The sequence below is a fragment of the Ranitomeya variabilis genome, chromosome 4 (assembly GCF_051348905.1).
Source record: "Ranitomeya variabilis isolate aRanVar5 chromosome 4, aRanVar5.hap1, whole genome shotgun sequence".
NCBI classification, from domain to species: Eukaryota; Metazoa; Chordata; class Amphibia; order Anura; family Dendrobatidae; genus Ranitomeya; species Ranitomeya variabilis.
This window is the reverse complement of record NC_135235.1, coordinates 478,700,918-478,725,341: the sequence shown is the minus strand read 5'-3', so window position 1 is coordinate 478,725,341 and position 24,424 is coordinate 478,700,918. Positions and strand designations below refer to the sequence as shown.

Genomic DNA, 24,424 nt, shown 5'->3' with positions numbered 1-24,424 from the left:
CACAGGCATTGTGTATCAATATACATATCTATAGGCCGAAGGCAGGATGTCTATCTCAAGACCACTGGCTTATAATGGAAACCCACATGAGTTGTGTACATATGTAGATAATGATAGGTCACAAACAGGATAGAGGCTATTCATTCAAGATTTCCACAGTGTACACCTATATCCTCCATTAGGTTGGAGGGCCAATATTCATTTAGTATGTAGATGCACCTCTGCCTTATCACTGAAACAAAGGACATCACACAAAAGAACACAGGCCTGACTGCAAAATACGTTTAGGGAATGTGCACACGTCAGGATTTCTTGCAGAAATTTCCTGAAGAAAACCGGAAATTTTCTGCAAGAAATCCGCATTTTTTTTTTTGCGTTTTTTTCTCTTTTTTTTAGCATTTTGCAAGCGTAATTAGCTTGCAGAATGCTAAAGTTTTCCAAGCGATCTGTAGCATCGCTTGGAAAACTGACTGACAGTGTTTGACAAGTGTGACCAACTTTTTACTATAGATGCTGCTTATGCAGCATCAATAGTAAAAAGATATCATGTTAAAAATAATTAAAAAAATAAAAAAATGGTTATACTCACCCTCTGCAGACAGACGATCTCCTCAGCGGCGTCCGTTCCTATAGATGGTGTGTGTGCGCAGGACCTTCCATGACGTCGCGGTCACATGACCGGTCTCGCGACCAATCACAAGACCGCGACATCATCGCAGGTCCTTCACCACACGATCTATAGGAACGGAAGCGACAGCATGCATCGCTGAGAGGCGGGAAGACTCCGGGGGCCATCGAAGGTGAGTTATATCACTATTTTTTATTTTAATTCTTTTTTTTTTACCAATTATATGGTGCCCAGTCCGTGGAGGAGAGTCTCCTCTCCTTCACCCTGGGTACCAACCGCACATGATCTGCTTCCCGCATGGTATGCACAGCCCCGTGCAGAAAGTAAATAGATCAATGCATTCCTAGGTGTGCGGAATCCCCGCAATTCCGCAAATTTAATGAACATGTTGCTTTTTTTTCCGCGATGCGATTTTTTCGCGGAAAAAAATGCAACATTTGCACAAGAAATGCGGAATACACTGTAAATAATAGGAGGCATATGTAAGCATTTTTATAGCGAAAAAACGAGAAAAAAAAAGCGAAAAATACTGAACGTGTGCACATGGCCTTACAGTCTTGTATCTGGTTTATCTCATAAACAGAGTCATGGAAATATTCAGCACTCATAAATTCAATATATCTCAGTGATTTCTATGATACGTGCATTGCCCATGTTGATTGATTATATATACAGTGGGGCAAAAAAGTATTTAGTCAGTCAGCAATAGTGCAAGTTCCACCACTTAAAAAGATGAGAGGCGTCTGTAATTTACATCATAGGTAGACCTCAACTATGGGAGACAAACTGAGACAAAAAAATCCAGAAAATCACATTGTCTGTTTTTTTATCACTTTATTTGCATATTATGGTGGAAAATAAGTATTTGGTCAGAAACAAACAATCAAGATTTCTGGCTCTCACAGACCTGTAACTTCTTCTTTAAGAGTCTCCTCTTTCCTCCACTCATTACCTGTAGTAATGGCACCTGTTTAAACTTGTTATCAGTATAAAAAGACACCTGTGCACACCCTCAAACAGTCTGACTCCAAACTCCACTATGGTGAAGACCAAAGAGCTGTCAAAGGACACCAGAAACAAAATTGTAGCCCTGCACCAGGCTGGGAAGACTGAATCTGCAATAGCCAACCAGCTTGGAGTGAAGAAATCAACAGTGGGAGCAAGAATTAGAAAATGGAAGACATTCAAGACCACTGATAATCTCCCTCGATCTGGGGCTCCACGCAAAATCCCACCCCGTGGGGTCAGAATGATCACAAGAACGGTGAGCAAAAATCCCAGAACCACGCGGGGGGACCTAGTGAATGAACTGCAGAGAGCTGGGACCAATGTAACAAGGCCTACCATAAGTAACACACTACGCCACCATGGACTCAGATCCTGCAGTGCCAGGCGTGTCCCACTGCTTAAGCCAGTACATGTCCGGGCCCGTCTGAAGTTTGCTAGAGAGCATTTGGATGATCCAGAGGAGTTTTGGGAGAATGTCCTATGGTCTGATGAAACCAAACTGGAACTGTTTGGTAGAAACACAACTTGTCGTGTTTGGAGGAAAAAGAATACTGAGTTGCATCCATCAAACACCATACCTACTGTAAAGCATGGTGGTGGAAACATCATGCTTTGGGGCTGTTTCTCTGCAAAGGGGCCAGGACGACTGATCCGGGTACATGAAAGAATGAATGGGGCCATGTATCGTGAGATTTTGAGTGCAAACCTCCTTCCATCAGCAAGGGCATTGAAGATGAAACGTGGCTGGGTCTTTCAACATGACAATGATCCAAAGCACACTGCGAGGGCAACGAAGGAGTGGCTTCGTAAGAAGCATTTCAAGGTCCTGGAGTGGCCTAGCCAGTCTCCAGATCTCAACCCGTGTTGCCAAGCGAAAAGCCAAAAACATCACTGCTCTAGAGGAGATCTGCATGGAAGAATGGGCCAACATACCAACAACAGTGTGTGGCAACCTTGTGAAGACTTACAGAAAACGTTTGACCTCTGTCATTGCCAACAAAGGATATATTACAAAGTATTGAGATGAAACACCAAGGTTACTTACGGGTAGCCGGTTTTTCCGGAGCCCACGACGGCACACCTGAGAGAGGGGATCCGCCCAGTCAGGACAGGAACCCTACTGAAAATAAAAGGGCGGTACCTCTCCCTCGCTTCAGTTGGTTTTCAGAGCATGAGAGGCCCCCCTGGTTAGTATACATGGCAATCCAACACCACATTATATTAACTAAACACACCCAAAACAATAGTGCACACCGAAAGGGTGAAAAAAAGGGGGGGAATATACGGGTGCCGTCATGGGCTCCGGAAAAACCGGCTACCCGTAAGTAACCTTGGTGTTTTCCCTTCCCCCATGACGGCACACCTGAGAGAATTTTGTAGAATGAAACCTTAGGGAGGGACCACCGCTTGGAGCACCCTTCTACCAAAGGTTAGGTCAGCAGAGGAGGAAAGGTCTAGCCGGTAGTGTTTGAAAAAAGTTGAGGGTGAGGACCAGGTAGCGGCCTTGCAAATTTGGTCAATTGATACCTCAGCTTTCTCTGCCCAGGAGGTAGCCACGGCTCTGGTGGAGTGAGCCTTGATGCCGTCAGGAACCGGAGTGCCACTTGCAGAATAGGATAAACTAATGGCCTCCCTGATCCATCTAGCAATGGTATTTTTAGCTACCCCGCACCCTCTTTTGCTACCCTGAAAGGCTACGAATAGGGTTTGGTCTTTCCTCCACTGATTAGTCACAGACATGTATTGTAACATAGATCTTCTCACATCTAACATGTGGAACCTTTGTTCCCCTGGATTTTTAGGATTACTACAGAAAGATGGTAAAGTAATCTCCTGACTCCTATGGAACTTTTGAACCACCTTGGGGAGATAAGCCGGGTCTGGTCTTAGAACAATCCTGTCATCAAAAACCTGAGTATAAGGAGGGCATATTGACAGGGCCTACGTGCCGATGTTAAGGCTACTAGTAAAACTGTTTTAAGGGTAAGTAACTTAGGTGATAACTCCTGCAAAGGCTCAAAGGGCTGTTTAGTCAGGGCTTCTAAGACCAAATTTAGATCCCAAGGAGGGATTTTTGGGATAATAACTGGCCGAGATCTACTACAAGATTTTATGAATCGTGAGACCCATTTATTTGAGGCAAGATTACAATTATATAGGGCCCCCAAGGCAGAAACCTGAACTTTAAGGGTGCTGGTTGCTAACCCAAGATGTAATCCTGCTTGCAGAAACTCTAGGATAGGACCTATTGGAGCCACCTCCCCCAATGGTTCCCCCAGGAAGTCGAGAAATTTTTTCCATGTCCTACCATAGATTCTAGAGGTTATGGGTTTTCTGCTTTTCAACAGGGTGGAGACTAACCCTGGAGAGAATCCTTGGCGACTTAGTAACGCCCTCTCAAATTCCAGGCTGCGAGATGGAAGCCCTTCACCTGAGAGTGGGTCACTGGGCCCTGGGTTAGCAGGTCCGGAACCTCTGGCAGGATCCATGGGTCTGTTACCGACATCTGCCTTAGAAGGGAGAACCAAGGTCTCCTTGGCCAAAAAGGAGCTATGAAGATGATATTCGCCTGATCCTCTCTGATCTTCCGGATCACAGCTGGAATCATCACTATCGGGGGGAATGCGTGGGCCAGAGAAAACTTCCAAGGTATCAGTAGGGCATCTACTGCGAAGGGATGTTCTCTCGGATTCAAGGAGCAGAACCTCCTGACTTTTCTGTTGTGGGAGTTGGCGAACAAGTCTATCTCTGGTGTGCCCCAGGCTTGGACTATTTGTTGAAATATCTGGGGGTTTAATGACCATTCCCCCTGCCTTAAGCCTCTGCGACTCAGGAAGTCCGCTTGAGTGTTTTCTGTGCCTTTGATGTGCAATGCCGACAGAGATGACAGGTGTTGTTCTGCTAGTTGAAAGAGTATGTTTGATGCCTGCATGAGGCCTTTGGACCTCGTTCCCCCCTGATGATTGACATACGCCACCACTGCTCGATTGTCCGTCAGGATTCGAGTATGGCGACCCCGGAGTAAAGGAAGAAAATGTCTTAGGGATTTCTCCACTGCCCACAGCTCTTTTTCGTTTGATCCATAGTTCTTTTCTCGTATGGACCAGGTCCCTTGTACAGAGTGAGACCTCAGGTGAGCCCCCCAACCTGTACCGCTTGCGTCGGTCGTGATAATGTCTATGACCGGATTTTGCCACCGGACCCCCATTGTCAGGTGGTTTCTCACAGTCCACCAAACTAGGGAATCCCTTACGCCCAGGGAGAGACATAGATTTCCTTCTAAATGCCCTTTTAGCAGTCTTTGGGCTGAGAGAACTTCCCACTGTAGTTGTCTTAGGTGGAATTGTGCCCATTCTACTGCCGGAATACACGATGTTAACGAGCCTAGAAGGGACATTGCCTTTCTCAGAGTCATTGTCGGCTGGCGTATTGCTGTACCGGTCAGATTTATTATTTTGTCTACCTTGTTTTCTGGAAGAAGGCAGAGCTGACGTTCGGAGTCCAGTATTAACCCCAGGAAGGACTGTAATTTTACTGGCAGCAGTCTGGACTTGGGGATATTTATTATCCAACCCAGCTCCCTTAGAGTTGATGTTACCACTGATACTTGATGAGTGCAGTGGGACTCTGATCTTCCTATTACCAGGAAATCGTCCAGATATGGGACAATGACTACATCCCGGGACCGGAGGTATGACATTACTTCCACCATCACCTTGGTGAACACCCTGGGAGCAGTAGACAGACCGAACGGAAGGGCTGTGTATTGATAATGTTTCATCTGGTTCTGGACATAGAGAGCTACTCTCAAGTATTTCTGATATTCCGGATGCATTGGTATATGATAATACGCATCTTTCAAGTCTATTACTGCCATGAAGCAGTGTTGGAAAAGGAGTTTTATGGTCGTATTTATAGACTCCATCTTGAAAGAGTAGTTCTCTATGGATTGGTTGAGTTTTTTTAAGTTTATAATAGTTCTCCAAGAACCATCCGGTTTTTGGATTAAGAAGAGGGGGGAGTAAAACCCGTCTCCCTCCTCCTGAACCGGAACCTCCAGAAGAACCTTTTTGTGGATAAGTCCCAGGACTTCGGCTTCTAGGGCAGATTGTTCCTGCTGGGACTTTCTTCGGGGAGTTATAATAAAGTTTCGTCTGGGTGGACAGGTGAATTTTATTTTGAGGCCGTCTCTGATTATATTTATGACCCAGGTACTGGGGGAGATGTTTACCCAGGCCGGAAAGAAGAGGGAGAGTCTTCCTCCCACTTCTGGCGTAATGTCATTGGGGGGATTTCTTTGCCGATGTAGAGGGCCCTTTGAACATGTAGCCTGAGCCTCTCTTATCCCTAAAGTCCCAGTTTTTTCTTTCTCCTGGGGGGCGACCTCTATTAAATCTTCTCCTCCGAAAAAAGGGTTTTTTGGACTCTTTAGGGATATTGGGAAAGCCTTTCTTTTTATCTCCTGCATGTTCCAGGATTTCTTCAAGTTTTTTCCCAAAGAGGAGTTGGCCATCACATGGGATGGAGCACAGCTTGTGTTTAGATGGTAAATCCCCCGGACAACCTTTGAGCCAGAGGGCTCTTCTTGCCGCATTAGACAAGCTCGCTGCTCTGGCCGTTAGTCTTGCGGAATCCGCAGAAGAGTCTGCTAAAAAGGCTGCTGCCCCTTGCACCAAGGATATATTGGCAAGGATGTCGGATCTGGGTACCTTGTCCCTTAGCTGATCCTCTATCTGCTGTAGCCAGACCATCAGAGCGCGGGCCGTACAAGTTCCAGCGATTGCTGGCTTCAGGCCCCCCGCTGAGGCTTCCCAGATATGTCTGAGAAAACCATCTGCTTTTTTGTCAAGCGGGTCTTTAAGAACACCCGAGTCTTCTAATGGAAGGGATGATTTTTTTAAGCATTTGGCTACCGCTCCGTCAATTTTGGGGATCTTTTCCCAAGGTTCAGAGTCTTTATTTTCAAAGGGATATCTCCTTTTGGATGAAGAGGGCAAAGAACCCATTTTTTCAGGTCTTTTCCACTCTTTCTCAATTAATGCTTTTATTTTTGCATTAACTGGAAACGTGCGTTTCCTCCTCTCTTCTAAGCCACCAAACATGACATCCTCTAGTGACCTAGGTGTCTTCTCCTCTTTAAGGCCCATTGCAGACCTAACTGCTTTGACTAATTTGTCCACGTCCTCCGTGGGAAGGCACGGACGACCTCCTGAATCACTGTCCGAGGAGGAATCTGAAGAGTGGACCGAGGCTGGGGAAGTAGAGGGAGATCGGGATGTTTTATGACTCCCTTGTCTCTGAGAGGTATCCGACTCTGTAGACGCCCTACGGCTTCCCCCTCTTGGTTCGCTAAGGGCCAATTTTAAGGAGTCTTTTATTTCAGCCTGTATTATGGCTTTAAGGCTAGTGGTGAAATTAGGGGTTTCTTCTTGAATAGTCTTATTTATGCAGTCAGCACAGAGATCCTTCCGATACTGCACTGCGAGGGGGTTTTTACAAAGGGCACACTCTCGGTTCTTTGTTTTACCGGTAGCTTTCCTGGACCCCTAGTGATCAAAACAGAAAAATGGACCCTGTTACCATAAGGGATACATTCACGTAGATCACTCACCACCGCCGACAATCAAGGGTACCGATTTTTGAGGCTGGACAGATGCACGTGAAGCGTCCCTCCTGGACGTTGACGAATCTTGCCGGACGGAACGACCACTGTTTTTACCACTTGAGCGGCTGCTCCTGGTATGTTGGTGGCTCGGCAAGGCATCTGGTGAGAGCTCCGGCTGCTGCTGCTGTGAAGAAGACTGCTGCAGCTGCTCTTGTTGTCCTACCTCCATGGCGAAGTTTTTGGACATGAGCGCGTCTTCTGTGGTCCAGCACCCTTTTATGGGGCGACCACTGCACTCCCCGCCTCTCCGGTGCCCAATAGTGATCCCTCCCCCTCTCTGCCATGCCGCCGGAGTCTTCATTCACCGGCCGGCGTTTTCTTCATGGGCGCCGCCATCTTGGATCCGGCGCCTGCCTCCGACGTCACACGGGCACGCCCATTCACAGCGGGCCTGACGTGCGACGTCAGAAGAGCGACCCGGAAGCGGCCGCCGCGCCGGCAGAGAGGGGTGGGCGGCGTGGCAGCCATGGAAGGAACCCGGTCCTCCAACCATGCTGCACAACGCCCGCACGGACGCAGTGACCCGGGGGGACCTGCGGACGGCGCCTCCAGGACCCGAACCTCCGACGCACAGGCGCTGCCTGTTCTTCCACGCCGGGACGGGACCTGGGTAAGTCGAACCGCCGTGTTCAGCACAAGGGTCCCTGTCAGGACAGGAAACCCAACTGAAGCGAGGGAGAGGTACCGCCCTTTTATTTTCAGTAGGGTTCCTGTCCTGACTGGGCGGATCCCCTCTCTCAGGTGTGCCGTCATGGGGGAAGGGAAAATTTTGTTTCTGACCAAATACTTATTTTCCACCATAATATGCAAATAAAATGATAAAAAAAACAGACAATGTGATTTTCTGGATTTTTTTCGTCTCAGTTTGTCTCCCATAGTTGAGGTCTACCTATGATGTAAATTACAGACGCCTCTCATCTTTTTAAGTGGTGGAACTTGCACTATTGCTGAATGACTAAATACTTTTTTGCCCCACTGTGTAAAATTATATATATATATATATATATATATATATATATATATATATATATATATATATATATATTTATTATTTTTTTTTTAACCTAACCCTGACATTTACTTAAACATCTTTTTCACTGACTTGATTGGAGATCTCCTTGGTCTTCATGGTGTTTGGCTAGTGGAGCCTCTTGCTTAATGGTGTTGCAGCCTCAGTGGACTTTCAGAAAAGGTGTGTATGTACCCACAGACCACCTGACACTTAAGGTACCGTCACACTAGGCGATATCGCCAGCAATCCGTGACGTTGCAGCGACCTGGATGGCGATATCGCTGTATTTGACACGCAGCAGCGATCTGGATCCCGCTGTGAAATTGCTGGTCGCTGCTAGAAGGTCTGCACATTATTTGGTCGCTAGGTCGCCGTGTATCGCCGTGTTTGACAGCAAAAGCGACGATACCAGCGATATTTTACACTGGTAACCAGGGTAAACATCGGGTTACTAAGCGCAGGGCCGCGCTTAGTAACCCGATGTTTACCCTGGTTACCAGCGTAAAAGTTAAAAAAACAAACAGTACATACTCACCTGCGCGTCCCCCAGCCTCTGCTTCCTGACACTAAAGCGCCGGCCCTAAACTGAAAGTGAAAGCAACAGCGGTGACGTCACCGCTCTGCTGTTAGGGCCGGAGCTCAGTCAGCGTCAGGATGCAGAGGCTGGGGGACGCGCAGGTGAGCATGTACTGTTTGTTTTTTTAACTTTTACGCTGGTAACCAGGGTAAACATCGGGTTACTAAGCGCGGCCCTGCGCTTAGCAACCCGATGTTTACCCTGGTTACCCGGGGACCTCGGCATCGCTGGTCGCTGGAGAGCGGTCTGTGTGACAGCTCTCCAGCGACCACACAGCGACGCTGCAGCGATCGGCATTGCTGTCGCTATCGCTGCAGCGTCGCTTAGTGTGACGGTACCTTTAGATTGCACACAGGTGGACTTCCTGTCACTAGGCATGTGCCTTATGAAGGTAATTGCTTGCACCAGAAATTTTTAGGGCTTCAGAGCAAAAAGTGTGAATGCATATGCACATGGCAATTTTTTTTAGTTATTTGATGCTATAAATTTAATTTATGCCTGTATTTTTCTCACTTCACCAACTTAGACGATTTACTGCTGATGCATCACACACAAATTGGATTACAAAAATATTTAAACACAGGTTGTAATTAACAAAATAGGTAAAAAGCCCAAGGGGGTGAATACTTTCGCAAGCCACTATTTACGGGTAAAATGTTACAGAGAAAAACAAACAAGACAACAGCCAGATATTATACAGCTTCAATGTTTATTATAGTTAACAATTAGAAAATGCTTTGAAAATCTACCTGTATGTTAAATTAATTGTTAGAACAAAGCTTGAGGTCATGTCGTGTCATAACAATGAACAGCGGACACACACACACACACATTCACACCCTTCTCAGAGAAAAGAACATTTACAAGTGATATGTAAAAGAGAAAGGATAGAAAAAAAAAAACATTACCGAAAAACAAAGATGAAAAGCACATTTGATATAAAGACTTATAAGAAGGTCTGCTGCTCTTCCAACGCCCAACATGCCCTAAAATACTAGGTTACAATCCTAGCCTATATAAAGGTCTTCAACTATTTAATGCCTGGTGGAATGGATAAAAGGTGCAGAAGGGTAGGGGGTCTACACAGTATCCAGTGAACAAGGCACAGCCCTGTCATCTGGGAAATAAGCCCTTATTTCCAGGATATTAGGGACAGCCTCACAATGCAAAGGGAGAAAAAAGCGGGTGAAGGGTTTCCAGTCAGAATTACACTCACTCCAGGGGATATGTGGAACCTTATGTTCTGTGATCATCCATGGTACAAAATATGGATTTGTGCATTATCTTAACCCATCCAATATACCACATGCACATATAATTACAGCCTCAGGTCAAGACTAGTCCTTTGAGAAACTTCTCTATCATCCAATCTTTCAGGATTGACGCTCAACTGCCAAGAAGGCCATCTACTGTGCAAACTGGCACCATCACCTCGAGGCTGAAGTGTTCGCTACTACTGTCATTCTAATTCAAATAGTAGCAAGAACGAACACGCAAGATATTGGTGGGTCAGATCAAGAAGTAGTTCTAACTGCAACGTTATAAATATTACATTACCAACTAGATCAGTACATGCAGAGATGATCTTTCTCTGGTAATGGGGAAGAAAAAAAATTGTATAACTAACTCATATCTTGGTTTCGTCTTTGGATAACACTATTTGTGACTACTTACAATTGCAACTCCCTAGATTATCAGTGTACCACTAAGTTAAAACGCAATTTGTGTTTATACATTTTTTTCTTGCCATTCAACTCTCCTGAAGTACTTGTCATAGTAAAATACTTGTATTCCCCATAAAAAAAATAATAATTTTCTTTCTTGTTTTACAACTTTGTGTTGTACCATTTGGTTATTTCTCCTGAAAGGAAATCAGTCAACCCAAACTGACCGTAAAATCTAAGGGCCCTTCCACACAGCATTTTCTCATACATTCAGTGGCCCGTCGGGGATTTGCCCCAACCCCACAAATTGGTATTCGGGTATATGCGCCGATGGGGCCACACGGCATCCTGTTTTGCCAGGAATTCGGACGCAAGCCCCAACAGGACCACTGTATGTATGTATGTATGTATGTATGTATGTATGTATGTATGTATGTATGTATGTATGTATGTATGTATGTATATATATATATATATATATATATATATATATGTGTGTGCATGTATGTATGTGTGCGCATGTACGGTATGTATGCATGCATGTATGCGCGTGTGTGTGTGTGTGTGTGTGTGTGTGTGTGTGTGTGTGTGTGTATGTATGTATGTATGTGATGTATGTATATATATATATATATATATATATATATATATATATACACACACACACACACACACACACAAGTTGTGTAAAAAGGGCACTAAGGGATGTAGCCTTTATAATTAAAAAAAAAAAAAAAAAAAAAAAAAAAGATTGTCCTTCGGTGTTTAGTTGCAATTTTTTATTGGTGGCATAACCTCTACAAGGCTATGTCCTTAAATTATATTGTCAGTTTGGCCTGGCAGACCCCCATTCACTGAACAAAGGTAGTTTTGGCCTTCATTGCTCTGTATAGGTCAAGATTTTTTTTTTTTTGTGTTTTGGTTTTGTTTTGCTGTATAGAATAGCATGGCTGGCTGCACTATTCCATACCGAGGCTTCCGGCAAAAAATAATAATTTTGGCCCCACAGCATTCTAGAAAAAGATGCACTAGAAGTGTTTCATGGGGACTACAAACCATTCCTAGACCATGTTTTTGAAGATAGGTACTCCTTCTCAAACTACAGCTAAAGAACAGTCCAGAGATTACATCTCCATAATACTATTGTACAAAAAGGTTTTGCATCCTTACAACTAGTAATAGAATTACCTTATGACCAGTGGTTGGACAGTAAGAATATGACCTTGAGACAAAGACTGGAAGGACAACAGAGCCAAGTCAGTTCTCTTCACTTTTTTTTTTTTTTACTGCACATTCAAATGAATGCAGGTCCATTCATAGATAAGTGGCCAGGATGCAGCGCTAAATCAATGCCATGATCCTAACTTGTCCGGATTGAACTACTACGATCAAATTGATGACCTTTCGTAGTGATAGGCCACTTCATATGCTATGTAGGTAAAGGTCTGAAGACCCCAACGTCCAGACATTGACCAGATATGAGAACAGGAGATCCTGAGTTTGGCAACATTCATTTTTAAAGGAGGTTTCCTTCCATGGCAGTTCATTTTCCAGTGGCAATGGCAATCATTCAGTTACATCAAGACTGGAATTCAAAGACAAAATGTCATAATGGCCCTAACTAATGTGATACAGGGTTTACCCATTGTTATACGTGCCTGTGCCTACACTCCTAGGACTCCAACCAGGCTTAATGGGGGTTGTTCAGCACTGTGGAAATGGAAGGAAATGATGGTCTTATTAAATAGGATATAGTTGTACCCCAGCAGCCCACCTGTACATCAGCTGAAGCAGAATGCAGAACCCCAGAACACCATCTCATCCCATGCAATCAGCCAAAAGACGAGTGCTATGATCATCTGTTAGTTCATGCAAGGCCTAAAAAATGGCTGTCTATACTGATGTCTTACAATACATCATATACATTCTCTATTATTCCAAAGAGCGACAATGTTCAGTATCTTACCTAGATGGAAATATCAGACATTTTAACATTTCACTGCTAGTAAAAGTAAGTCAGCCCTAGTTTTGGCGAAGGTGCTCGGAAAAGACTGTGCAAGAACCAATAGTGGCAAGTTTTAAGATTATTCTACAAACCCCACCAAATCGCATGACAAACATCAGATTCTTGGCAACAGACGCCTAAATGGCCATTCTCAGATAAGTCAGTGAGGATGAAATTTCATGAAGAATTTCATTTGCTGCTCCAAACTTTCCAGCTGGTGGAAATGATATTGTGTGTCTATTGCGAAAGAATATCACAGCTCTGAATCAGAGGATATGGTGAAGCAGTTGTGTGAGCAGTGCATGCCAACTTCTCCACAATGCAATAGTGCAAGAGAAAATATTTTCAAGACTGTCTTAGCCTTGCATTAAATCAGGTATGGAGTTGAAAGCCAGCACATCAGCACTCTGCAAATCCCTAAATAGTCATTCACGCCCCTCAGGTAGAGTCGGAGCCCTCCATCTCGATTGCAGCAGTTCCCACGGCCTCCCGGATGAATGGGAGGCGCCAAGAAGGTGGCCAACGCAGGAAGACTGGGGGTCTGAGGGTGTAGAGAGTAGAAAAGTGCTGCCCCCAGAATGATGGGGAGAGGCGCAGGAGCCCATCCGGATTGGACTTCAGGTCTTGGGGATGAGTGAGAGAGGGGAGGACGGAGTCAGACAGAGGGAGGGGGTCTCTGTAACAACCAAAATGGAAGGAAAGGGAGAAAAAAAAATGGGTAAGGGAAAAGGGGGAACAAAGAAAAAATAAATAAAAGTTATACAGGTTCTTACTTATGGGGGAGAAAAATGGAGGCGGAAAATTAACGTTTAAAAATGGAAATGCATGAGCCTAAATGACCATGGATGGAAACACAGGAGGGGCTGTGGAGAGGGGAAAATGGAATACGTAAGTGATGCACATGGAAAAAGAACACAAACAGGTTATTAGGCCATCCTCAGTGAAGACTAAATGAGTTATAAAGGTGCCACAGTTCACAACAACCTAAGATGCTACAGGGAAAGGGTGGCCTAGAACTAAAGTTACAAATATCTGAAAGACTTCATAGAGCTTTTAGATTAACATAGGAGCACTTTTACTATGCAGACACCACGGTAACTCACTGTTATGCCATGTTATACCTGGTATACTGCAGTTATACATAACAGACTGTCCGCCAAATACAGATATTGAATTTATCAAAGTGATATACTATCAAACATATGGCCCTCCAAGAGTGAACAGGGCAGGACTGTCCACCCACGGAAGTGAATAAAAGGAGTAATGGTATATGGTCAAACGGCAACATGTATGGGAAAGGGTAGAGTCTGTCAGAGAAAGGAAGGTGGTGGATCTGCGTTATCAGGAATATTGGTGGAGATAGAGGTTGTAGAGCCAGCTACCTGGACACCATGGAACTTGAGTGAGACTGGCTAGAGGACGTGGTGGCAGCACTGAGTTGTGAGAAACCACTATGGCTCGATTCCAGACTTGTCATTGAGCCCCTGAAGAAAAGAAAAAAAAAATGGAAAAAAATAAGTTAGTTATCTTACTGAAAATGCATTAAAGTGTTTGTCAAGTCACAGGATATTGATGACCTGTCCTTAAAATAAGTCATCAATATCAGATTAGTGGGGTTCAGTAACCAGTGCCCTCCAATGATCAGCTGTTATAAGCTACATGTTAACACACTGAATGGAGCAGCAATGTGCATATCAGCTCATATTAAAGAGATTATAAACAGCCGACTGGTGGGGGTGATAATGCCGACCTATCCAGGGGACAGTTATCAATATTAAGTATCTAAACAATCCCTTTAAATGATTTCATGCATTTACCCACTTCAATATCCTACCATTTGATAGACCATTGTATGAAGGTACACGAGTGCTAAATCAGATCTGTCAGCACAATATGTTGCCCCTTTGCGAAGCAGCACATTATAGCTACAGATCTGTACACCTACGGCACAAACATGCTGCGCCATTTGGCTCCACAGAGAAATTAATACAATGGAAACGCAGTTTGTGAGCCCAGTGTATTTATAAGAGCACTCTTCGAGTACACAGCAGCCTGTGAATTAGGCGAGTGGCAGGGGAAGGCACCACTTATGAATACTCTGGACTTGCATTATACAATGATATTCTGTCATATCGGCCGCATCAGGCAGCATATTATGCTCACAGATCCACTTTTAGTAACATACTAAGTCTATTTTCAAAAAAATTATGGGTATAACTTTTTTTTTTTGTATTTTAGAATTTATGAGGTTTTTTTTGGGGGGGATGTGAGTCAGACACCCACTAACTTTCAGTAATTTGGCAAAATTTAGAGATTCGATCCATGACTGCAGGATCAGTCTGCAGTCCATCACCATGTCCGTCACTTTGGGGACATTTAACTTTGAGAGGAGCTGATAGGTTTATTATTTTATAGGGGTTGAACTGCAATTCCACAAATATAGACAAACCCTTTAAATAGGGCTAGCTTCAAAATTAAGGTGGATAGTCCCTTGAAGCCCAGTACAGTAAAAGATGGAGTACTGGGGAGGTTATCCACGTGTCTTTATCTGCCATTTTTTGTAACTGTACAAGTGCTGCTCCTAAGAACCAGTCTGTTCTCCAGAAAAATTAGGAGAGCTACAGTGGTCAGATGCCAAATAGTTAATATTCTATAACCTGAAACATTATGTGGGTAAACATAAAACTAATGTTTCATACCTGAAATCCTCAGAGCCAATGATCTCCGTGTAGTACATGACTTTGCACTTATGTGAAGACACTTGTAAGGAGGCAAGAACATCATCCACACGTGGGAGGCTGCTGGTGGCACAGGCTGGCATGCTATGAAACTTCCATTGCATGATGTAGAAACCCGGCCAGCGGGTCACATGAGATCCCTGGAAAAAGGTGAAGTGTTAAATACGGGCAGCAGTAGCAAATTATGGAAAAAAGATTAAAGACCTCATCAATTTACCTGCACGCTCTCTCCCTCCTTGCAGGTCAGTGGAGACTCTACCATGCTGTAATCTCGTCCTAGCTGCCAAGCCTTATCAATCAATTGCACATTGTTGCACACAGGAGATGTAATACCATGAGCTCCAAGGGTGTCTCGTTTGGGGACCTGTGGTGCCCTCTTCGAGTGGTAAATGTTAAAAATAACATCCCCTTTACAAACATCAAAGTCCCAGGTGATGACAGAAGTGGCATCTACTATCTGGATTAATATCTAAAGAAGGAAAGGCAAAAAGATCATCATGTCATGTTATGAAGCTTCAAGTACAAAACAGGGGTCAAGGGAACCTCCCAGCCAGCCTGGCTATGCTGCTGTCCTGTCTGAGGGTAGCATGAAGTAGAAACAGACAGGTCGCATTAATTGGTGACTTTTGGGATATTTTCAGCAGTTTGAGAACTTCTTAATTTTTTACAACATGAAGCCAGTGAAGAGTCCACTGTATTCAGAATATGCAGTCTCATCCCATGACTAGCCACTCATTGATAGGTTTCTCCCCATGAATGTCATTGGTTGGAGTCTACAAATTATAAAATGCACTACAAAAATAAAAAAAAGTTTTACATTCTCCTGCACAATTATTATGTTAATTTTCTCACAACATGCAAAATAAAATGGCTTTTTAGTCTGTATTTAAAATTCCACAATATTTTGCTGCAGTACAGTCTCTGTTACACCTTCACATAGCTGGCTATCCCGCTGCTTCTGAAACAGATCGAACAGCAAACTGATGTGGGCTGTGTTTCCACTCTCTGCTTTGCCTGTTTTCTCTTCTTTCAGTGTTTGAGATAATAACCAGAAAGTTGTATATGGAAGATCAGAGTGTATAAGGATGCAAAACCCCAAAGTCATCGATTATGGGTTGTAGAAGGGGAAGGCAGTACAGAAATGAAGCTGGGCTAGTACATGAGAGAAAAGGTAGCAGCATCTTAAATGCAAAAAAACTTACATCAACCATGTTTTACTATAAGGGACAAGCCCACGAGCCTTAATTTAATCAACAAATTGAAAACAGCATATTAAGGGGTCTGAAAATGAAAGCATGAAGATTGCAACCTGAAACTTAGTGCAACATTTTTAACTCATAAGGTAACCAATAAGGATATGTTCCACAGAAGCAAATATTTGTTTCTGAGAATATATGAAGACTCTGTTATCCGCACATTGCAAATGGTGAAACATGCAGCATATATTCACACTTACTGGCCAGCTTGCTGTAGTTTTGATAAAACCTATGAAAACTACATTGAGCAGCCCATTGAATGTGACAAATCGCTGAAATCAGGGTTTCTGTCTCTACAATTCTATTGCTCTCAGATTAGGTGGCAAAACCTGGTGACAGATTCAGTTTGGATCCAGGTAATAAACTTATCTGTCTTACCTCATGTGGTGCACCCTTAAAGACACTAGCTGATTGGTAGATGGTCTCTGTCCACAATCGGATATCCTCACTTTCAAGTTCTTCTGGAGTCCTGTATAATGCTTTGGGAACCATCCCACCTTCTGAGACTTCACACTGAAAGTTAGTAGTCGATATATATTAAGAATAGCATCATAGTTTGGCTAGGCTCTGACATGCACAATTCTGTGTAAGGTCCTTTTTTAGTGATGATTGAGTGCAGTTGTTGCTCAGGTTTTCCCGTGCACGCTCGGGTGGTCTCCGAATATTTGTAACTGCTCAGAGATTTAGCTTTTGTTGACTCAGCTGCATGATTTACAGCTACTAGACAGCCTGAGTACATGTGGGGGTTGCCTGATTGCTAGGGAATCCCCACATGTAATCAAGCTGTCTATCAGCTGTAAATCATGCAGCTGCGGCAACGAAAACTAAATCTCTGAGCAGTTACAAATACTCAGAGACCACCTAAGCAACGAGTATACTCGCTCATCACTAGTCCTTTTCTTACTTACCAAACATTCTCCACCAAGAAAGTCAGGAATTACTTCTTTGTCAATGTAATCAATTAACCCTCCAGGACCTTGATAATCATTGCCAGCGTAAATTAGGAATTTCTTTCTAGTATTCTCATCTATGAAGGGACTAACCTAAAAAAAGAAATAAAAATGTTAGGTTACAAAACACAATATAATAATAAATTATTATGTGATCTAGAAAATATTACCAGTGTCCACAGGACAGGAAACACTCTAGGGGCCCGCAATATCAACAGTCGTCCAAGGGTCTCAGGATAATTGGCTTCCACAACTTCAATGATCCGCAGTAAGGCTTTGACACCTGGTCTCCATAAATGCCGCATATTTAGCCCCTCCAAATCCACCAAACACGTCCAGGAGCTACAATAAAAATGACATCATACAAAGTTCTAGCACATAAATTCCTTCAGTCTGCTGGAAGATGTGACCATAACATCTAGAATGTGGTTGCTCAGTCCTCAGATATTTGGTGCCTAAAGGAAACATGGTTTGCCTCCTAAACTGTTGTGCTTTGGTTCCAAAGGTGATAATGTTTGTTATATTGGAGACAAGCAAATAACTTACTGTATACCATAAGAGCACAATGTAGCCCACCAAGAGGTTACTTACTGAAATAGTGTATGGGAGTATACAGCAACTAAAAAGGTCATAAAAAAAAAAAAAAAAAGACTCGTTAGCAGCGCTCATCCAAATCAGCATCACCAAAATTACCTGCGATGATGCCAGCTGAAGGACAGCTACTCTCCTCCTCATTGTTAATTCACACAATCAGTATTTTCCATCAGTATGTGTAAGCCAACACCAGGAGTGGGTGATAAATACAGAAGTGGTGACGTGTTTCTATTATACTTTCCCCTAATGGCTTCAATGCCGATTTTGGCTTATATATACTTATACTAATGTGAAATACGGACCAAATACTGAACGTGTGAACGTGGCCTTGCTTGTATTATTTTTACACTATCATGTAGCTGATGGTTTAGAAGGATTCCCAAACATTATACTGGGAAAACCTTCTCAATCAGTAAAATGGGATTTCTGTAATCCCTTCATAAGAACACAGTTGCCTTGCATGCCTAAAAAAATTATTTTATAACTGTTCGGCGCCATAAGCTAATCCGCGCCAAGTGGTCGTCCAATGGTTGTTTTGTACCATACTCCTCCTCTGTCCCCACCATCTCTCTCTTTCCGGTCTTGATTGCACTGATGATGTCCTCCACATAGCCAGCTGAACAGATCTTGTGTATGAAATAGATGTCAGCCATGTCCGTAAAGGCAGGAGGACAGCGATTGTGGGGATGTAGAAGGCACTGAGCACAGACTGGAGAGGCCCACCTGATGCCAATTGTAAAAGGCATTTCCTTAGGTATGTGGGGGAGCTGGGCTCTTATGAAGAGGCTGCAGGAGTTCTGTTCAAGAAGAATGAAAGGTGGTGGATGCAGGGAAAACATGATGACAGGTTCTCTTCAATTTGGAACTTGCAATGTTTATCTGCACCCCTCAGACACCAAATACCAATCTCTGAGTACATCTTCCAGTGGTGTACAACACAAACATAACCATAACCCCAAAACAACGTACCTGATGGGTCTCCCAAATATATTGGTGTTCTCCTCACATCGCCTCAGTCCTTCCTCATTTATTGATAGCACCTAATTCAAAATAAAGAAAAATAGTGTCCTGGATTTAAAGCGATAGTAAAAAAATAACCACCGAGAGATAGTGTCACTGTAGACTTACGTGTCTGAGTAGGGACTCTTCACCCAGAGCTCTGACCAAACCTTTAGTGTCCATCTGTCCAAGCCTTAGAACGTACAATGGACGACCATCTGCAATGGATAAGACACGTGAGTCAAGAATAACTTTAGAACTTAGGGTGTTAAGATGTTCCACAGCCATAAGTTGTTGGAATTGGTGAGGCTTTTGTTCCTATCCAAATAGGTCAGAAAATGTCAGAAACTATTAAATAAGCTGGGGGTCTCATTGCTCTCAAAACCACAAAGAGAAGCTTGATTCGAGAGGGGAACTCATGCATGCACATTATCACTCCACTCGACGTCTACAGGGGTGATAGAATATTAGAGTACAGCCCTGGGGCCCAAGGGATCAGATATTCGTTACCTGGTTGGTGATAAACGTTATAGGGACAATTGTAAGCGAGTCTGAGCTGCACAACCAGACGCAGGCCATAGACATGCGAAATGAGGACTCTTGAAAGAAAGCAGCTGGTTCTCAATTCCAACAACTAACTTTATGTCTCCTGTGCAATGAATAAAACCAGGGGCGTAACTTCCACAGCTGTAGGTGCGATGGGACCTGAAGTGTTTAAGGGCCCGCCATCACGGCATTACTGCCCTGACTGGAGTATGGAGCCCAATGAGCCAATCTGCTCATTGGGCCCCAGAAGCAGGCTTCTGCCAATGCAGTATTAGAACCTGCGTCCGAGACACAGGTTCAGTTAAACTCTATTCCCGTGCGGGCCCGCATGGCAATAGTTAAAAGGCGCAAGCCAATCAGAGGATGGCAGCTGACGTCAGCGCGCATGTCGCCGGCGTATGATGTCATGGTCATTTGCCGGCGAGTGCACGTTTGAACTGCATGGAGGGAGCAACGCCGCAGGAGAGCGGCCAGGTAAGGAGAAAGGTTTTTCTTATTTTTATTGAAAGCGGCACAGGGGCAGGATGGGAGACACAGAGGGCAGGATGGAAGACACAGAGGGCAGGATGGAAGACACAGAGGGCAGGATGGAAGACACAGAGGGCAGGATGGAAGACACAGAGGGCAGGATGGAAGACACAGAGGGCAGGATGGAAGACACAGAGGGCAGGATGGAAGACACAGAGGGCAGGATGGAAGACACAGAGGGCAGGATGGAAGACACAGAGGGCAGGATGGAAGACACAGAGGGCAGGATGGAAGACACAGAGGGCAGGATGGAAGACACAGAGGGCAGGATGGAAGACACAGAGGGCAGGATGGAAGACACAGAGGGCAGGATGGAAGACACAGAGGGCAGGATGGAAGACACAGAGGGCAGGATGGAAGACACAGAGGGCAGGATGGAAGACACAGAGGGCAGGATGGAAGACACAGAGGGCAGGATGGAAGACACAGAGGGCAGGATGGGAGACACAGAGGGCAGGATGGGAGACAGAGGGCAGGATGGGAGACACAGAGGGCAGGATGGGAGACACAGAGGGCAGGATGGAAGACACAGAGGGCAGGATGGAAGACACAGAGGGCAGGATGGAAGACACAGAGGGCAGGATCACAGGACAGATGGGGCAGGATCAGGGGACATAACATGGAGGCAGAATGGATACTCGTATGAGGGCAGGATGGGAGAACATATCGGGCCAGGAAGGGAGAACATATGGCTGGAGCCAGGCATGAGACACCCCAGGGCCAGGATGGGGGATATTATTACCATAAGGGCTAATTAAGGGATATTATTACTGCAGTGATGTATTTGTTTTAGTTTTTGAGGATACGGTTTTAAAAGCGGGAGGCGGTCCTGTTACTGTGCAGAGCGACACTGTCGCCTTTTTTTCCTTCATCTGGTGTAGTGTAGAAGTTGGGAAAAAATTAAGTAATGTGTTCTGCAAGCGGTGCTCTAGTTAACTGTTATTTCCTGCAGACAAGCCCTGGTTGGAAGAAGTGACGGCGGTCTGTGCTGGATGAAGATGAAAAACAAAGATGAAGGACTTCATCAACAGACGTCACTGGTGAATCAGTGTGTGTTACCTGTTCACTGACACTATACACTGCATACTATATACAGGGGTCCTGTGTACAATGTCACCAGTGATCACTATATTACCTTTACACTGACTATATACAGAGCTCCTGTGTATAATGTCATTGATCACAGTATAACCTGTACAGTATATACAGCGCTCATGTGTATAATGTCACTGGTACCTCACTATTACCTGTACACAGACACTGCATACTAAGTACAGATCTCCTGTGTCTAATGGCACTTATTGTGATATTAGTATTGTGGGTTTTTTTTTTTTTTATTAATGATCAGTATTGTAGTACTCAGTCACTATGTGGTGGTGATATGTTCTCCGGCTATGGTGTGGCGTTATTTGCTCCTTGTATGTGCTATTTGGTCACCATGTGGTGGTAATATGTGATCTGGACATAGTGCGGTGGTATTTGTCCCTTGTATGTGATATTATTCAGTCACTGTGGTGGTTATATGTGGTCTAGACATGGTTTGGTGGTATTTGTTCCTCGTATGTGGTATTATAGGTCTCTGTGTGGTGGTAATATGGTGTCTGGTCATGGTGCGGTGGCATTTATACCTTGTATGAGATATTATTGGTCATTTTAAAAATTTAAAAATAAATAGAAATATATCTAAATTGTATTGGATATTTTAGCAAATGATTAATAGGATAGAGTAGAGTAGAGCCCGGCCAAAAGAGTCTACCTTGTCGTGATGGCGGCTTAAAAAATCTTTTGGCCATAACAAAAGCTACTGGCTATATGCGTAATCTGGTGATGGGAACTGTTAATGTGTGATTGGTAAGAAGTGGAGTTTTTCCAAGAGACAGCGGTGGGGTTGTGGACAGTTCGAGGGGTGGAGTCTCAAGGGGGCTCCAAACATTTTGCCAGTATGGGGCCCTGAAATTCCTAGTGGCAGCCCTGGGGTGGCAGGCAGTGCCAGGGTGTGTGACCAGCAGTAGCCAGCAGGTGAGGGGGGCTTAGAGCAGCCTGATGGCAGGCAGTGCCAGGGTGTGTGTTCTTTGTTTCTGTATAATTTGAATATTTTTTGCTTTAAATACTCTATTTGTTAACTATGCCTATATTTATTAAATATTGCACTATAAAACATTGCAACAAAACTATAGTGTGTGATGAAATGAATAGGGAAAATGTGAATTTAGGTGGAAAATATTTTGGTATGGGGAGGGCCCCATTTGAAGTTCCCTCCAGGGCCCATAACCTTGTAGTTATGTCACTGAATAAAACAATTGCTCTTAAAACTACTTCTGAATAGTCCACAATAAAAAGAAAATCCAGTATGTCCCTCAGGAATTCTTTTTAAGAAATTTTACCTTTAAAACTGTCATTAAGGTGAATATTAAATCAAAAATACAACCAAGTGCCCCAAAGACAATAGAATGTTTTTTGGCAAGGAGGAATATTAAATAATAAAAAAAAAGGTTAAAGTTTCTTATAAAAGGATTCCAAGATGGACGTGCTGGATTCTCTTTTTATAGTAGATTTCGAGCAGATGCTGTACACTATGCCAAGCACCAAGGGGAGGACTGGGCTTTGCAGCAGTAGAAAACTGATCTTATAAATGGTCTTGTTGTACTTCTGAATAATTAAAAAAAACAAAAACATTTATTACAGGTGTTGTTCCATGGGCAAAGTATATGTTAATCAATAGACCTTGGAACAAAAATAAGTTCCACAATTAGATGTGTTAAAAAAATAAATAAATAAATAAATAATATTCCTGTGCCGAGATAATCTTATAAATGTGCCCCTGCTGTGTACTGTGTAATGGCTGTGTCTGACCATACAGGAGCATTGTCTAATCATACAACAGCTCCTGGGCGGGGAGGATGCAAACGAATTTACAGGCATTCCAACAGGGAATCACAGCTGATTCTTTCTAAGAGGGAAAACATTTCCCTGCCTGTTTTTAAGCAATGTTTTACCTCACAGAAAAAAATCAGCTGTGATCCTATGCTGTCCTGTCTGTATACGCTTATTGCTTTCCCTGCCCAGGAGATGTGGTATGTAAAGACCATTTAATTGATCAAAATGTACTTTTTTTTTTAATGTGAAAACCCTTTTAACTTGTATTGTCTTACAAATTCAAAACAGGAATACTACCCGGCAAGGTACAAACCTTTGTCATGGTGGTGCCAGCCTCCAGCATAATAGTCGTGAAGAACCTGTGGAGGGCTCCACGTGCTTAGTAGGTAGTCAACTTGATGCTGTTTTCTCCAGGTGAGTGATTGGCACAAGATTTCTCTGGATTTATCAATGTTGAAGTCCCGTGCTCGTAGGAACCTTAGAATGTGCTCATCTTTGGGAATCTACATAGAGAGCATAGAGATTAACCAATGTTTATGCACCAGTCATACCACAAAATATTAAGAGGATACCATCATAATTCTTCCATCTAAAAATGATCTCGAAAGAAGGCACCTACTTTGCCTTTATGAGTTTCTTGCAGCCACTGTCGCAGGCGGATGAGGCAGCTCTCCTGTAACGGCGTGAGGTCTCCGAGATAACGCTTGATGTAATCGGCTTCCAATTTATCTACATAGAACCAGACATGAAGTGTTGTGACATTATAGGGAACCTGTCCAGCAAAGAAAATCTACTAACCCTCAAATACGGTGTTAATCAGCAGGTTTGCCCGATGCCCGCACTTACAGCTCCGATGCCCGCACTTACAGCTCCGATGCTGGTAGGAAATTAACTTTACTCCTCCTAGGTGTGGACTTTAGCCACAGCTCAGCTCATAGCAAATGGCAACTGTAACTGTGCCCCTGACTGACAGAGGGCTCTAATGCTGAGCTGGCTGCTAGTCATTGGCTACTGTGGTTTCATAGTAATTACAGTTTTAACACAGACCTACAAAAGTAAGTGCATCAGCCTCATCGGGTCGAAGATCTATTTAACAATGTATTCAGTTTGGATTGCAAGTAAATAAAAAATAAAACAAATAAATAAAAAACAAAAAAGTAGAATATTTTTATAAATTGTAATGTTGATGCCCATTTATTTTTGATGCACTGAAACAAACAAGTAAAAAAAAATTGTTTTGTACATATCCAAATTAAGTAAAGAGTTGAAAAATCTTGACTTTACTTATGAACTACAGCAAATATAAGGATGGAAAAAATAAAAAAAATAAAAAAGGACACGGGTCTGGTGTCCAGTCCTCTGTGGCAGTGCAATCCT

General features: G+C 43.6%; 1 protein-coding gene across 2 annotated transcripts in view; it reads right to left on the bottom strand.

Moving 5' to 3' along the window:
* Positions 1-11,485: 11,485 nt before the first annotated feature.
* The window catches only part of SEC14L1 (SEC14 like lipid binding 1), a 61,925-nt gene continuing 48,986 nt past the window's right edge, over positions 11,486-24,424 (bottom strand). Inside the window, exons 8-18 of one of the 2 annotated variants that reach the window (XM_077251850.1) lie at positions 23,667-23,776; positions 23,361-23,550; positions 19,226-19,314; positions 19,067-19,137; positions 17,674-17,845; positions 17,462-17,596; positions 16,932-17,066; positions 15,515-15,766; positions 15,259-15,437; positions 13,942-14,043; positions 11,486-13,235 (exon numbers count right to left, since the gene is read on the bottom strand). In XM_077251850.1, the coding sequence (XP_077107965.1) occupies positions 12,998-13,235; positions 13,942-14,043; positions 15,259-15,437; positions 15,515-15,766; positions 16,932-17,066; positions 17,462-17,596; positions 17,674-17,845; positions 19,067-19,137; positions 19,226-19,314; positions 23,361-23,550; positions 23,667-23,776 (1,673 nt within the window). In that variant the 3' untranslated portion in view covers positions 11,486-12,997. The remainder of the gene's footprint in view (positions 13,236-13,941; positions 14,044-15,258; positions 15,438-15,514; positions 15,767-16,931; positions 17,067-17,461; positions 17,597-17,673; positions 17,846-19,066; positions 19,138-19,225; positions 19,315-23,360; positions 23,551-23,666; positions 23,777-24,424) is intronic. The other variant, XM_077251851.1, reaches the window with a different exon arrangement.